At 39.0% G+C, this 13,832-nt stretch overlaps 1 protein-coding gene across 1 annotated transcript in view; it reads left to right on the top strand.

Annotated features, from left to right (window-relative positions):
* The window catches only part of NFATC3 (nuclear factor of activated T cells 3), a 49,713-nt gene that overhangs the window by 28,395 nt on the left and 7,486 nt on the right, over positions 1 to 13,832 (top strand). Inside the window, exons 4-9 of the mRNA XM_082232280.1 lie at positions 4,526 to 4,725; positions 6,247 to 6,419; positions 8,002 to 8,142; positions 9,028 to 9,083; positions 10,420 to 10,546; positions 12,071 to 13,132. Of these exons, the coding sequence (XP_082088406.1) occupies positions 4,526 to 4,725; positions 6,247 to 6,419; positions 8,002 to 8,142; positions 9,028 to 9,083; positions 10,420 to 10,546; positions 12,071 to 13,132 (1,759 nt within the window). The remainder of the gene's footprint in view (positions 1 to 4,525; positions 4,726 to 6,246; positions 6,420 to 8,001; positions 8,143 to 9,027; positions 9,084 to 10,419; positions 10,547 to 12,070; positions 13,133 to 13,832) is intronic.

The following is a 13,832-nucleotide window of genomic DNA, read 5'->3' as shown; positions in this document are numbered from 1 at the left end:
CCTTAATGCCAGGAAAAAGAATCTTGAGACAATATTGATGATAGTTATTCTGGTTTTTTAACTCCTCAGCTTCCTCTCCAAGGAGATGTACAATAAAATAGTCTGTACACGATACGGTAAAGCACAATACAGTTGGAACATCCACTCTGGCACAACCTATTTTATTTATTTATTTATTTATTTATTTTATATATCTATATTTGTACTGAGTGATATCTTGTTTTCAACATCATGATATATCACTAGCTAAATATGATATCTCGATATATCACAATATATATCTGTGGTGGTGGAGGGCCTTGCTGGGCCTCCCCATGGCGGCAGAGGGTCCCGCCATACCTCCCTGCAGTGGCAGAGGGTGTGTCGTGTTTCCTCACAGCAGCAGAGGGCCTTGACGAGGCTTCCTGCGGTGGTGGAGGGCCTTAAAATTTAAGAAGGCAGTAGCTTTAATAAAAATATTAAATAAACTTCCATATAATATATTTAATATATTTTCAACTAACTTAAGAATAGTTTAAGTGATTTACTAGTCAAGTTGCATCTGCTTCCCCACTCAGTGGTCTAAGTGGTATCTTTGCATGCATAAGCCCCACTGAATTCAACTAAACTAACTTCTACCTTCCTGGGAGCAAGCCTCATTCAATTCAGTAGGGCTTGCTTGTGAGTGGACACAAATTTGCTTGCACTGCTTACTGAAAAACACCCTCTCCATCATTCTCACATAGTACCCAACCTCCCATTTCAGCATAAGGTAGCCAGCTAAATCTCCCCTCCATTTGCCCTCCCACAGAAGAGCCCCCCCAAAAGCCCTCATCTCACCAACCTCTTCCTTTATATCCAAGGGAAGGGAGGGCAAGCAAGCAAAATATAGTCTCCTTTAAATAAAAAAACCCTTCCTTTTTGACATGGAGGAAAGTTATTTAGGGGGAACCAACAACGTAAACACCACCAGGAAAAAAAATCACTGGTGGGGTTGTGAGAGAAGAAAGAAGTGCTTTCCGGTACTTTGTATAGTTATTTGTTTGCTGCTGGATCTTGACTGTCTAGCTGTGGGGGGGGCAGGGTTCCTCCTGGATTGGTAGCAGGTTCTACATAATTAGCTGAGTTCTAAGTGGAAAGACACGGGTGTCACTGTGGGTTAAACCACAGAGCCTAGGGCTTTCAGATCAGGAGGTCAGCGGTTTGAATCCCTGCAACGGGGTGAGCTCCCGTTGCTCGGTCCCTGCTCCTGCCAACCTAGCAGTTTGAAAGCATGTCAATGTATAAGTAGATAAATAGGTACCACTCCGGTGGGAAGGTAAACGGTGTTTCCGTGCGCTGCTCTGGTTCGCCAGAAGTGGCTTAGTCATGCTGGCCACATGACCCGGAAGCTGTCTGTGGACAAACGCTGGCTCCCTTGGCCAGTAAAGCGAGATGAGTGCCGCAACCCCAGAGTCGTCCGCGACTAGACCTAATGGTTAGGGTTCCCTTTACCCTTTAAGTGGAAAGATACTGGTGAAGCTGAAAGAGTTTGTTGGTTTGTGTGAGGGCTTTTCTTATCGGTTAGGAGGGAGAGACAAACAAAGCTAGATATACCATGCCAGCAAATAATCTGCAAAGTAAAGTATCGTTCAGCTGAGGTGCCCCCTGGGAAGCTGTTAGTGTCCACCTTTTGTTCACCGGTATATTGCTTTGGTGAAACACTTAGCACAATGTTATTTCAATACTAGTATTCAATGATACGGTGATTTATCACACATCCCTAATCTATATATCTGTATTTTGGGGGTTTTCAGAGCTAGCCCTGCAGATGGCAACAAATGTGTAAACAAAATAGATTTTTAGTATTCTCTTGAAATAAAACTTTTTTCAAGCAAAATATGGAAAGTGCACATGGAAAGTGTTACGTTGCCATATTGTGAATGTGGGCATAAGTATTCTTCACAAGAAAGACCCTAAGCAAAGAATAGGCAGGAATCTGGTACTTTACTTTTAGTTTTGCCTAAAAAAAGGTAGAATCTCAGTTCTGACAACATATTCCTAAAAGAGCATGTGTTCAAGTAAAAGCAGCCTTGGACTTAAATGGTGGAGTAGTTTTCCTTTCATTTGCTGAGGTAGTGCTCATTAAGTACGGTAGTCAATGCTCTTTCTGTGAAGTTCCTGAAGTTCACTAGAAATATTTTGAGCGTCTGTTGTGCATCAACACAACCTGGAATTCAGTAAGTTCAAAGTGTCTGTGGGAGAGAATATTATTCAAGTTTTCAATGATACACAGTAGTGTATAGCTGCTTATTTTGGCTGTTTTGAAACACTAATATGGAAGCAAACACTGCAGGATACAAAAGTGGTAAATAAGGCAGAAACATTACAAGACCAAAATGGAATTTGTAGTCCTGGGTTCTTCCTGGAGGTGCTTCTTTTTACCATCTTCATTTTGCTTCAGCACCATCATGTCTTCAGGTACCTGGTCTTCAGGTACAAGTGCTAAATTCCAGGTTAGTCAATAACAATTTTTTCCTCATCCATTTGTGATTAATTGTGGATGAGGAGGCTGAGTTGGTGTGTAGTACTGAGACTTGGTGAGCTGGGAGGAGTTAGTCTATCTGGGCTGTTCCTTTTTGGGTACTCAGTGCAAGCATAAGTATAGGCTTGTGAGATCTCTATAGGAATTCCATAAGTCATCCTGTTCAGTCATGTGCCAGGCTTGAGTGTTTGCGTCTTGTACTGGGGTCTAGGGATTGATTAGGGATTCTGCTGGTGTATCAGCCACCTTGCTTCCCATTGGTTTCCCTGCCTGAGCTGATGTAGATGGTCCCTGAGTTGATGTTGAGGAAGATTGATCTGGGAAAATTTGCCGAGACCATTATATCCAGCTTGATTGGCACGCATATGAAAGCCTTGGTCAGTCTGTGGTTATGCAGATGTCTCAGGCAGATGACACAATGCTGCATATTATTATTGTTTCAATTGTTTCTGTGTTTCTTGCTGGTTTTAACTTAGTTTTTTTTGCCTGGGCTTGTTGCCTTGTTGTAGTGTTTTTATTCTGAATTGTGCTTACACGAACCACCCAGGGAACCTGGTTGGAAGTACAATATGTAAATGTATTCAATAAATACAAAGCAACATTATTGCAGGGCAACATTTGCATGGGGAGAATTGGTGGACAGTTTAGGTTCTTAACCATTGTGGTCTAATTGACCCCAGTGCCATGATTAGTAAAACACTTCTCTTTTTTAAGCATAGGATCATCAAGACATGTAGAACCGTTCTTATTTTGTTGTTCCAGAACAAGTCTATAACGTCTTCCAGCCAGTGTAAATGTTTAAAAATAAAATATTGGAGAATAGTTATACTGAGTTTCCCTAGCACATTGCATTATGTGGCAGTTAATTTAAGATTAGTACAGTTGATACAGCACATTGCTGCTTCCTTAAAATATCCTAGTTTATAGCATCGTGTCCCCAACAGCTGTTGGAGTTTGTGGGAAACCCAGCAGTAGTAAGGCCATGCTGGTTCATAAATGTCAAAATGCTGTATTTACCTTATTGGGGCCAATTAACATGGGCAACTTTCCTGCCAAGTAGTATCTCTCTCTGCCTGTCCCGCCCATCACTTTGGTGTAGAATCCAGGTGAAATTTAAGCTGATGAAGAGCACCCCCTCTTGTTTAACCCTAATTTGGCACCTGGATATAGCTTTCTGAATGCTTAATAGATGAGCCAGACTAGCAGCCTTGTCAGGTGATGTCTCATTTCTTATTCCTGGGATACGGCGATTATGTTCCCCACAACACAATGGGGAGTTATTGTAGGGAGTGATTGTGAATTTTGATTGTATTTGATACATTTCTTGATGAGCCAGGAAGCCAAGTCACTAGTTGGGTTTAAGTAAGCTGCTGTCATTTCTGTTCAGCAGTAAAGCGATATTTAAAGTACTGTAATTCCTTCACTGAGGTCCAGCTCTGAGGGCCTTCTGGTGGTTCCCTCACTGTGAGAAGTGATGTTATAGGGAACCAGGCAGAGGGCCTTTTTGGTAGTGGCACCCACCCTGTGGAACGCCCTCCCATCAGATGTCAAGGAAATAAACAAGTATCTGACTTTTAGAAGACATCTGAAGGCAGCCCTGTTTAGGGAAGTTTTTAATGTTTGATGTTTTATCGTGTTTTTAATTTTCTGTTGGGAGCCGCCCAGGTTGACTGGGGAAACCCAGCCAGATGGGTGGGGCATACATAATAAATTATTATTATTATTCATGAGTTACAAAGATTGCAATGAATGTATGGGAACTATTTTAAGTGGTGGTAGTAGAATTCATATTTAAAGTTTTTTAAGTAGGTACAGCTAAAAAAAATGTATACCTTGAGACAAATTCAAAACCAGTAGACTCCATAATCATGCCTTTTAAATTATTTGGACTCTTGTAAGTAAATGTATTTATGTGTGACTTACATTCCTAATGCATTAACGTCTGTTTTTTAGTATTTGGGCAAAGCCAATTTCTTTTACAAAACTGGGATTCAGAAGCTATCTTTTTTTCTTTTTTATTAGCTCCTGGGTTATAGTGAAAAGCCAGTAAACCTACAGATGTTCATTGGGACAGCGGATGATCGTTATCTACGGCCACATGCCTTCTACCAAGTGCATAGAATCACGGGTAAAACAGTTGCTACTGCTAGTCAAGAGATAATTATTGCAAGCACAAAGGTCTTGGAAATTCCACTTCTTCCTGAAAACAATATGTCAGCCAGGTACGTCAAAAGATGCGTTCAAGCAGATTAACATATTGCATTCCAGGTTTCTCAGCCATACTTAGGGAAGTGTTGTTACCAACTTCTTAGGAAATGTGTGCTATCTTCTAATGATGGCTTCTCACCAATTGCAACTGAAAAGACTTTAACAAGCTTTTACCAACTCGATGCAAAGTTTCACTTTGGATTATTTTTGAATCTATCTTCAGTTACATTTGGGATTGTTTTTAAAACTATATCTGGATTTTTATGGGTGTAAATCATCTTGACACATGTAGAAGGTGGATCATAAATACATCGGCTAGATAATAACCGATTCACTTACTTTTTTGTATTTGCATATTAGAATTCTTAAGTAAATTTTATTAGCCTGTAAGTATATTCATGATTGCTGTTTGCTCTCTCTTTAACTCCCTTTTCCTCTACAGTTTCTGTATGATTCATATTGATTCCAGAATATTTTTTTTAAAAAACACATACATAGCTCAATTGTAAAAAACCTCAGAGCGATTTACAAAAATTGAAAGGTTTTTTTTCAAACAAAACAAATGTTTCTAGTCCATGTAATAGCAAAATACTAAGATCTGACCAAATTGGAATGTTAAAATAGATTGGCTCGGATGTAATGTTCTTGATCTCCAAACCCGTGTTTTGGCAGGTTAAGCATGTGCATTCCCTCCCCTCATGCACTCAGATTTCCTCCTTCCCTTCCTTCTTTGCACAAGTCATAGTTTGAGTGCAACAAGTAGACTATGGTTTGCTCAAACTAGGAAGAGAGTATGTGGGATAAAGGAGTCCATGAGCCTTCACCATGTGGTTTGGAGGGATAGGAATGTTGTATTTGAACTGACTTGGTGAATTTGAGCTTAATCTAACCCTCAAGATTTATTAGTTCAGATGGAAGAAATGTGATACATGAAGGTAACAGTTGCTGAATGAGGCTTGTAACAAGTGCACCATAGCCACCAGCTGTAGTCTGGCATGTGCAATTTTCATGAGCATTACTCATGAGAATTTCATTGGCATATGTTAACTATAGGAACAGTCACCCAAGGTTCTTCCAACTCCTACATTTTCAGAGTGGACCTTAGTGTTGGACAGTTTGTTATACCTGTGGTGTAATACTTGGCCTGTTTAGTGTTTTGCAAATTTAAAAAAGTATCCAGTTTCTTCCACCTTTTATTATATGCATAGTTTGCCATTTCAAAACTATCATTTCATGGAAAAATAAGAGATTGTTTTGTTTCCTTGTGTGGCACAGCTGTGGTTGCTTCTAAGGGTGACTCCTGCAATTTTAAATAGCATTCTTTGTTTCTGCATTTGTTAATGGTACTGGGGTATTGAGACTGTATTCCAACATAAGCTAGTAAAGAACAATGTACATGGATGTTGGTTTCATGTCTGACAAGCATTCAAACAGCAGGAAGGAAAATAGGAGTTACTATAAAATACACATACTTGAATTATATAAAAAGAAACACCTGACATGTACTTTTTCATTCAACTCTCTGTCTCCTATAGTATTGACTGTGCCGGTATTTTGAAACTCCGCAATTCTGACATAGAACTTCGAAAAGGGGAGACAGATATTGGAAGGAAGAATACAAGAGTGCGGCTTGTGTTTCGAGTTCACATCCCACAGCCTAATGGAAAAGTCTTGTCCCTTCAAGCTGCTTCAATACCTGTTGAATGCTGTAAGTTTTCTCTTCTTTGTGTTGTGTTCCTCCTTGACTACACTTAATAAAATAAAAACTGATTTCATGCAGGATTCATCCCCTTTTGATGCTAATTTGTAATAACTCATTTTTAAGGTATTATTTTGCTGTTGTGTTGAGTTTTTGCCTTTGATGGATTAATTGGCTAGATCAGGCTTCCTCAGTCTCGGCCCTTCAGATGTTTTTGGCCTATAACTCCCATGATCCCTAGCTAGCCGGACCAGTGGTCAGGGATGCTGGGAATTGTAGTCTCAAAACATCTGGAGGCCCGAGGTTGAGGAAGCCTGGGCTAGATCCACATTGATAGTTATAGAAATACATAATATTAGAATTCTGAATTTAGCATGGCAATATATATTATTGCCTTATTATCAGCTGTGTGGGGCTTCTAGCTGGAGGGAAATAATGGTATAAAATTAGATGCAATTTGCATGCATAACATTACCTGAATGGATAAAGACTGCCAAATTACTGTCAAATAGATCCAGGGTTTTGGTTTTGTGTTGGGCTCCTTTAAAAAGATAATATTGGTAGGAGAACTAAATGGGATTTGCAGTTTTGTGGGCAACAATTTTATTATAAAAATGGCATGCATCAAATACTCTAGGAAAGCAAACTGCACAATTTCAGAAGTCTTGGTGTAGGGACTAGGGAATTATGATAAATGAGTGTGGCGGGAGATGGGGAAACTTCAGCTTTGTGTTCTGCTGTATTGGCACCAAAAATCAGAAAGCTGTTTATAACAGGAGTGGATTGTGGGGAGATGGTACAGAGACAGAGGGATTCAAATGTCTAGCATTTCCAAGGAAACACCCCTAACAGAACTAGGAAAGACTACGTAATAGACAAGAACAAGGTGATACGTTACTTTAACATCCATTCCCAGAAGTTGATTTGAGAGCCCTGGTAAAATCCCTCTGATTGGAAGCTAAAGAGCTCTTCTTCTCCCTTAAATGGCAAGCTTAGGGAGAAGCGTTTCCATTTTTGGAGATCCACTGCACAGTTTTTTTAACAGTCACATTCCCCTCAATCTGTTTAGAGGTCCCCACTTGTGTTTGCAGCATTTCTGACAATTCCCCTTCAGCTAATAAAAGCTCTGAATATGTCCCACTTCAGTTTTTTATTTGGAATTTGTCCAAATCTGATGCATACCCCCACAAAATAACTTGCATTTTGATATAAACACTTTTGAACCACAATTTCTTATGAAAAACATTATTTGAGTCGTGTAGCATTGTTTTCAACACGGGATTTTCCACCCATTTTAATAGCTTCAATTGTGCCTCATAGCAGATTTATATAAAATTGGTTCTAATTCAGCATTTTCCTTTCATAGAAGGGGCATAGTTGACTTGGAAACCAGCTTAGTGATAATGATGTAGGGATAAGAAAAAATTGTTTTCCTCTCCTTTAGGAAAATGAACACTGCATGATTACCAACACCTATCTACTATATTAATTATGTTTAAATGATGCACACTGTTTTAAATGGTAAATACAGGCTTTGGCCACCTTACCCTCTTAGCATGCTTATGTATATTTGTACATCTTTTTCACAAAGCTCAGAGATCGGCTCAAGAACTTCCTCAGATAGAGAAATACAACATTAACAGTTGCTCAGTAAATGGAGGCCATGAAATGGTTGTTACTGGATCGAATTTCCTTCCAGAATCAAAAATAATATTTCTTGAAAAGGGGCAAGGTGAGTATATAACACAACATTAGTGAATTGTGTGTGTGTGTGTGTGTGTGTGTGTGCATGCATGTGTGTAATTGTATGCAATTTAATATAGAATGTTTTAAATATATAAATAACAGAGCTACTAGCAATATATAATATAACTGCAAGTACTTGGCAATCATTTTTAATGATTTTAATGCAATTTCCCAACATTTTTTCACAATTTGTTTAATAACACAGGTTTAAGATTATTCCACAAAATTCTACAAAAATGTAAAAGTCAATATTATGTAGTTATTTACCCCAAAACCCTAAATTATATTAATTTAACCAAAATATCTTTTGAATTCTCAAGTCATGTTACAACTTTTCATCAGCCCTCATTTTGGGAATTGAAAAATTCAACACACCCTGCAACATTTCTCATCGGAAGTGACATTAGAAACTAGTGTAGAGCAACAGCCACTGTTTCTGCACATTCTAAGCTTTAGCTGCTTGGAATTAAAAGAGCCTTAAGTCTCCCCACCTCCAAGTGTAGCCTCTCTTTGCACTCCTTTTTTATGCAAGCTGTTCTGCAATTGCAGCAGCCACTAGTTATGAATTAATTATGAATGTGCCAAAACAACAATTTCCTTCTCTCCCCTATTTCAGATTCCTCTTTGAAACCTACCTTTTCTATACAGTATTCATCTTTCTGGACTCTTTGCTAGCAGTTAAATCAAGGCAATTCTGTGTCAGTACTATGCATAACTCAAATGTTGGGGATCTCGTGCATTGAGATACCTTTGGATTTTTAAAGGAAAACTAGTATGAAGGATTTTTACAGTCTGTGTTTTGCCTATCATTAATTATTAGATTGCTTTTTTCAGTAATTTGATACTTCAACTAAAATCTTTCTCTTGATAGATGGAAGGTCCCAGTGGGAGGTGGAAGGAAAAATAATTAGAGAAAGGAGTCAAGAGGTGAGCTTTCTTTTAAACGTGGGGAATTATTTTTAAATGTACTGTAGCCTTGTAAGCAGCTTGGCAGACACTTGAGCGCAATGTGGGTAGCCATAAATTTTCTCATTTTAGCAGAAAGGTTAAATGTTTAAGTATAACTGATCTACTTCATGGGTGTTTACATATCAGTAGGTGTGCAAAAATGTTTGCAGAATGTAGGAGCTAGCTAGTTTTTCTAGGAGTTGGCTTTGAGCATGGCAGTTAGACCAGAATTGGCCAGTAAGAGGAAGTTTTATGTTCTTTCTGCAAGGACCTCCCTGAAAGGTGGCAGACCCGACCTGGAATTTAGAATTTCTGATGCAGAGCCTTTCCTCCATTGAGTGCTGTGACTATCATGGTTGCTCAGGAAGGGCTTATCTCAGTGGTAGTCATGCTTTGTGTGCAAAAGATTGCAGCTTTCAGTCTATGGCACCTCCAGGTGGGGGGTGAGAAAAATTCCATTATGAAACCCTAGAGAGATACTGCCTGTCAGCTCTGTATTGTCTACATTGATCATGTAGGCCAAAGAGCTGTATCAGTAATGAGGGGAAAAGGCACCCACATAATCTTATTGCTGCTTAATATGTTTGAGAACTGAGCTCTGGGTTTGAAATTGCTCCTGAAGCTATATCCTGGGCAGGCCAGATTAATATTAAAAAGGTTTCTTTCTAGAGTACTATCTGGAAACAAGGAGAAAAAAAGATATTAAAACAGAGGAGGTGGAAAAGACTAAAAATGGGCGTCGGAGTAGTGGAAAGGAGTTGAGCCCAGGGGCTTGGGATGTAAAAGGAGCCAAAATGGTGTGAAGAAAAAAGGGGATAATAGATTTCCAACATACTACAGCAAATATAGCAGAAGTCCTATATCTACCTTTTAGCCACAGAGAACCCAGCCATGACTAAGCAGTTGAATTTGTGTGCCACTGACATGTCCAGTAGTCTAGATGTTTGGTTAGCAAATGAAAATTCTGGAATATACTTTACATAGTTAAAACATTAATATGGTAATTTGTCCTGCATCAAAGAACTGCATTATAAGAAATTTAAAATCACAGTTAGATTTTCTGTGACTTTTAAGGATACAAAAGAAAGGGGATGGACAGATGGGGAGGTGGCCTATTGAACTTTCCCAGCGATGGCCATTCTTTAAAAACATGCCACCACTTAAAAGTCTCTGCTTGGTAGCCTAACAAATAGTACAGTACTTTAGGGGAGAAAGCATATGCTTTGCCAGCTGATCTTGGAGAGGACGAGGCTTATTTAGGGGAAGATGTTTGCTCTTGCTTTTAATATGCAAATTTCATTCATTTTTCATTCAGGCTACAATTGTTCTTGAAGTTCCTCCATACCACAACAAAACAGTTACAGCTACTGTCCAGGTGCAGTTCTATGTTTGCAATGGCAAGAGGAAAAAAAGTCAGTCTCAGCGTTTTACTTACACTCCAGGTACATACATACCTTCTTTCTAGTATAAATCATGGGTGAAATTCAAAATGTTCTTTGTTTCAAATTTCAGTAGCACTTAACCTGGATTTGGGGTACCTGTTTTTTAAAAATTATTTTTGCAATTATATTTGGCTATGGCTATTAAAGTGCCTAAATTGGATCTTGATGTTTTGTACAACACTGTAATTCTTGGCAGCTGATAAAAGGTTGAGAAGTGCATCCAGCAGTATTCTGAAAGCATTAATTGTAGCTCTTGACCCAAGATCAGGGGAGAAACTGTTTACCTTTTGAGCTTGAAGGTTAGAAACAGGAAAAACCCTTCAACATGCAGAATAAATGTGAATGTCAATGCTGGGTGGAAAATACAGTATTTTCACTTTATACACATCTCTCCCACTCTTGACAATCTGTCTCAAACCAACCATATACAGCTTACTCAGATGTATATAGTATTACTGTCTTGAGTTAAACATATTAAGATGTCTAAAACAATAGTAATGGTACACACATTTTGTAAAATTATGCCATCTCACTACACACAGAGATTATTAATTTTGAAAGCAAAATTTCTTCATATTACCATGACTGTTTACGTAAAATAAACAAGCTATGCCATAAAATGACAGTCAGACTGATTCAAAAATAATGCTTCCTACACTGAATTTTGACTTTGCATACTGAAATGGGTCTCAGCTTTTTAATTTTTGCATAAAGTGCTTGTAAAAAGTTCTTCATTCTTCACAATTTCCAGTGCTTATAATGTGAAAATCTTTAGGTAATGTAAACCTATATGATCAATAGTTGTGTATATTTCATTCCCTACTTTCAGCAAAGATTGACTCTCAAAGCAGCTTACAATTAAAATCTATACAAAGACAGCAGAGTTAGATATATGTGGGTTATTATAGCCAAGGAGAGGAGGGCATAATATTTTCTGGTTCTTGCGGTTGGTAGCAGTTCAGGTTCCAGGCTTTTCTTTCTGACTTCTAACAGCACAATTAATTCTATTATAGTTAAGTGTGGCATAGATTCCATCTTGAATATGGGACCTTGTGCATGCAATCTCTAACATGTACCTTAATAAAGATATATATTGCTTACTGTGGCTGGGAATGATATCTGCATGAAACTCACATGGCTTCTTTTGGTCAGGATCGATTATACAGTGGTACCTCAGTTTACGAACTTAACCTGTTCCTGAAGTCTGTTCTTAAACCAAATCCATTCTTAAACCGAGGCACACTTTCCCTAATGAGGCCTCCCGCCACCGGTGCCCTTCCACCGTTTGGCTTCCGTTCATAGACCGAGGTAAAGTTTGCAAACTGGAACACTACTTCCAGTTTTGCGGAGTTCATAAACTGAATAGTTCCTAAACAGGACTGTTTGTAAACCGAAGTACCACTGTATGGTGATATGCATGGCCTTGTACTGACTTGGGATAAGGTTGCATCTTATGTGACCAAGTTCTGATGTCCGTCATTTTATCTGTGAATTTAATAAAGAGTTGATTTTCTTATTTCACAGTTGTACTAAAGCAAGAGAACAGAGATGAAATGGATTTGTCTTCAGTTCCATCATTGTCCTTGACTCGTTGTACAGGTGTCAAAGGACTCTCTTCTCTCCAAACTCAGCTGCCTTCACCAGATCCAGGGCTCTCGCATGATAGTTTACTTTCTACTTCACCTAGGAGCCTTGTATGCCCAGTTCAGCAGACGTACACATCCATGGCATCCTCACCAGTATCTCAGTTGCCACACATCCAGAATAGAAGCATTAGTCCAGGTGAAGAGCATCATGTTTTGTCTCCAGCTGTAGTCCACCAATCTTTTCAGGTAACATCAGCACCTTCTGCGAGGCCTTCCTACCAGCCTATGCAATCTAATGTTATGTTTAATGGACAGACTGGTCTTCCCATGAACTCTGCTTCCTCCAGCCAAGGATATGATGCAATTTCCTTTCAACAAGATGCAGCTGTACCTCCATTGATAAACCTTAGCTGCCAATCTCTACCAACAATGCCCTATCTTTCTTCAAGTCCAGTTTCAGTGTCAACTTCAGCTGCAACAGGAGGGCATCCTTCAGTCCACCCAACTCAATCAAGACAATCGTCACCTCATTTGCAGTCAATGGGATACCATTGTCCAAATCCTCTGCAAAGTTCTGTCTCTTCCACAATGACTCAGTCCCTGGGACACCCTTCCACACAGTTGCAACAAGTTACTTACCATTCTTCAAATCCAGGTAACACTTCATCGCCATCCCCAAAACCTTCTCATTCATTGGGCCATTCACCACGATCTGGGCCATCTTCTCCACAATTGCAGCCTATGCCTTACCAGACTCCTAGCTCAGGACCCGCTTCATCTCCTCCTCCAACTGCTGTTGGTCATTCTGGACAACAGTCCCCACAGGCACACAGCCCAGGCTTGGGTGGAATTCCTGCAGCTTCATCTTTGATGCATCATAACATATGTGACTCATCTCCATTTTCACCAGAGGAATCAGCTGTTAACATTAAACCTGAACCTGAAGATCGAGAGTTGAATTTTCAGACAATAGGGTTGCAAGACATCACTTTGGATGATGGTAAGTGATGTTATAAGTGTAAGGTTGAATGCATTTTTGCTTTAAAAAAAGCAGTATATTGAAAAAGAAAACAGAAAAAAACAGTATAATAAAGGATTACATTTGGAGAGCCTGATACATACACATGACCTGGTTGTTGGCTTTCCTGTTTGTTGTAATATTGGTTGCAGGTATGCAACTGGGGAATGAGTGCTTGAGCATTTCATATATAATAATGCCTCTCTAAACATGACTTTGTGTCATACTTTGAATGCAAAACAGGTAGTTGAAGAAAGCATTGCTTGCTCCATGTGACAGCCCTTTAGATATTTGGAGATGACTATCGTATCTCCTCTCAATCTTTTTACCAGGCTAAACACACTCAATTCCCTCAACCAGGCCTCATAAGGCTTGGTTTCCAGACCCTTGATCATCTTGGTCACCCTCCTCTGCATACAGTCCAGCTTGTCAATATCCTTCTTAAACAGTTCATAGAAATAATTGATAGAAGACACTCCTAAATATTTGCAAAGCACAAACAATTTTTGACAACTGACTGAGTGTCCAAAGTGCATAACTTGCATCCACTGGTCAAGGATGCTCAAGTCTCCTGGAAAATTTACATACATTTATCTTATTTTAAAAAAATAATTATATAAAAGAATCCAAATAGTGGAATGAGTAGCACAATTACTTAGATTTTGAAAAGATTTCAAGATAC

Source organism: Podarcis vaucheri (assembly GCF_965113315.1).
Source record: "Podarcis vaucheri genome assembly, chromosome: 7".
NCBI lineage: Eukaryota > Metazoa > Chordata > Lepidosauria > Squamata > Lacertidae > Podarcis > Podarcis vaucheri.
Note: the sequence above shows the minus strand (reverse complement) of the source record. Positions and strands in the feature narration are given on the sequence as shown.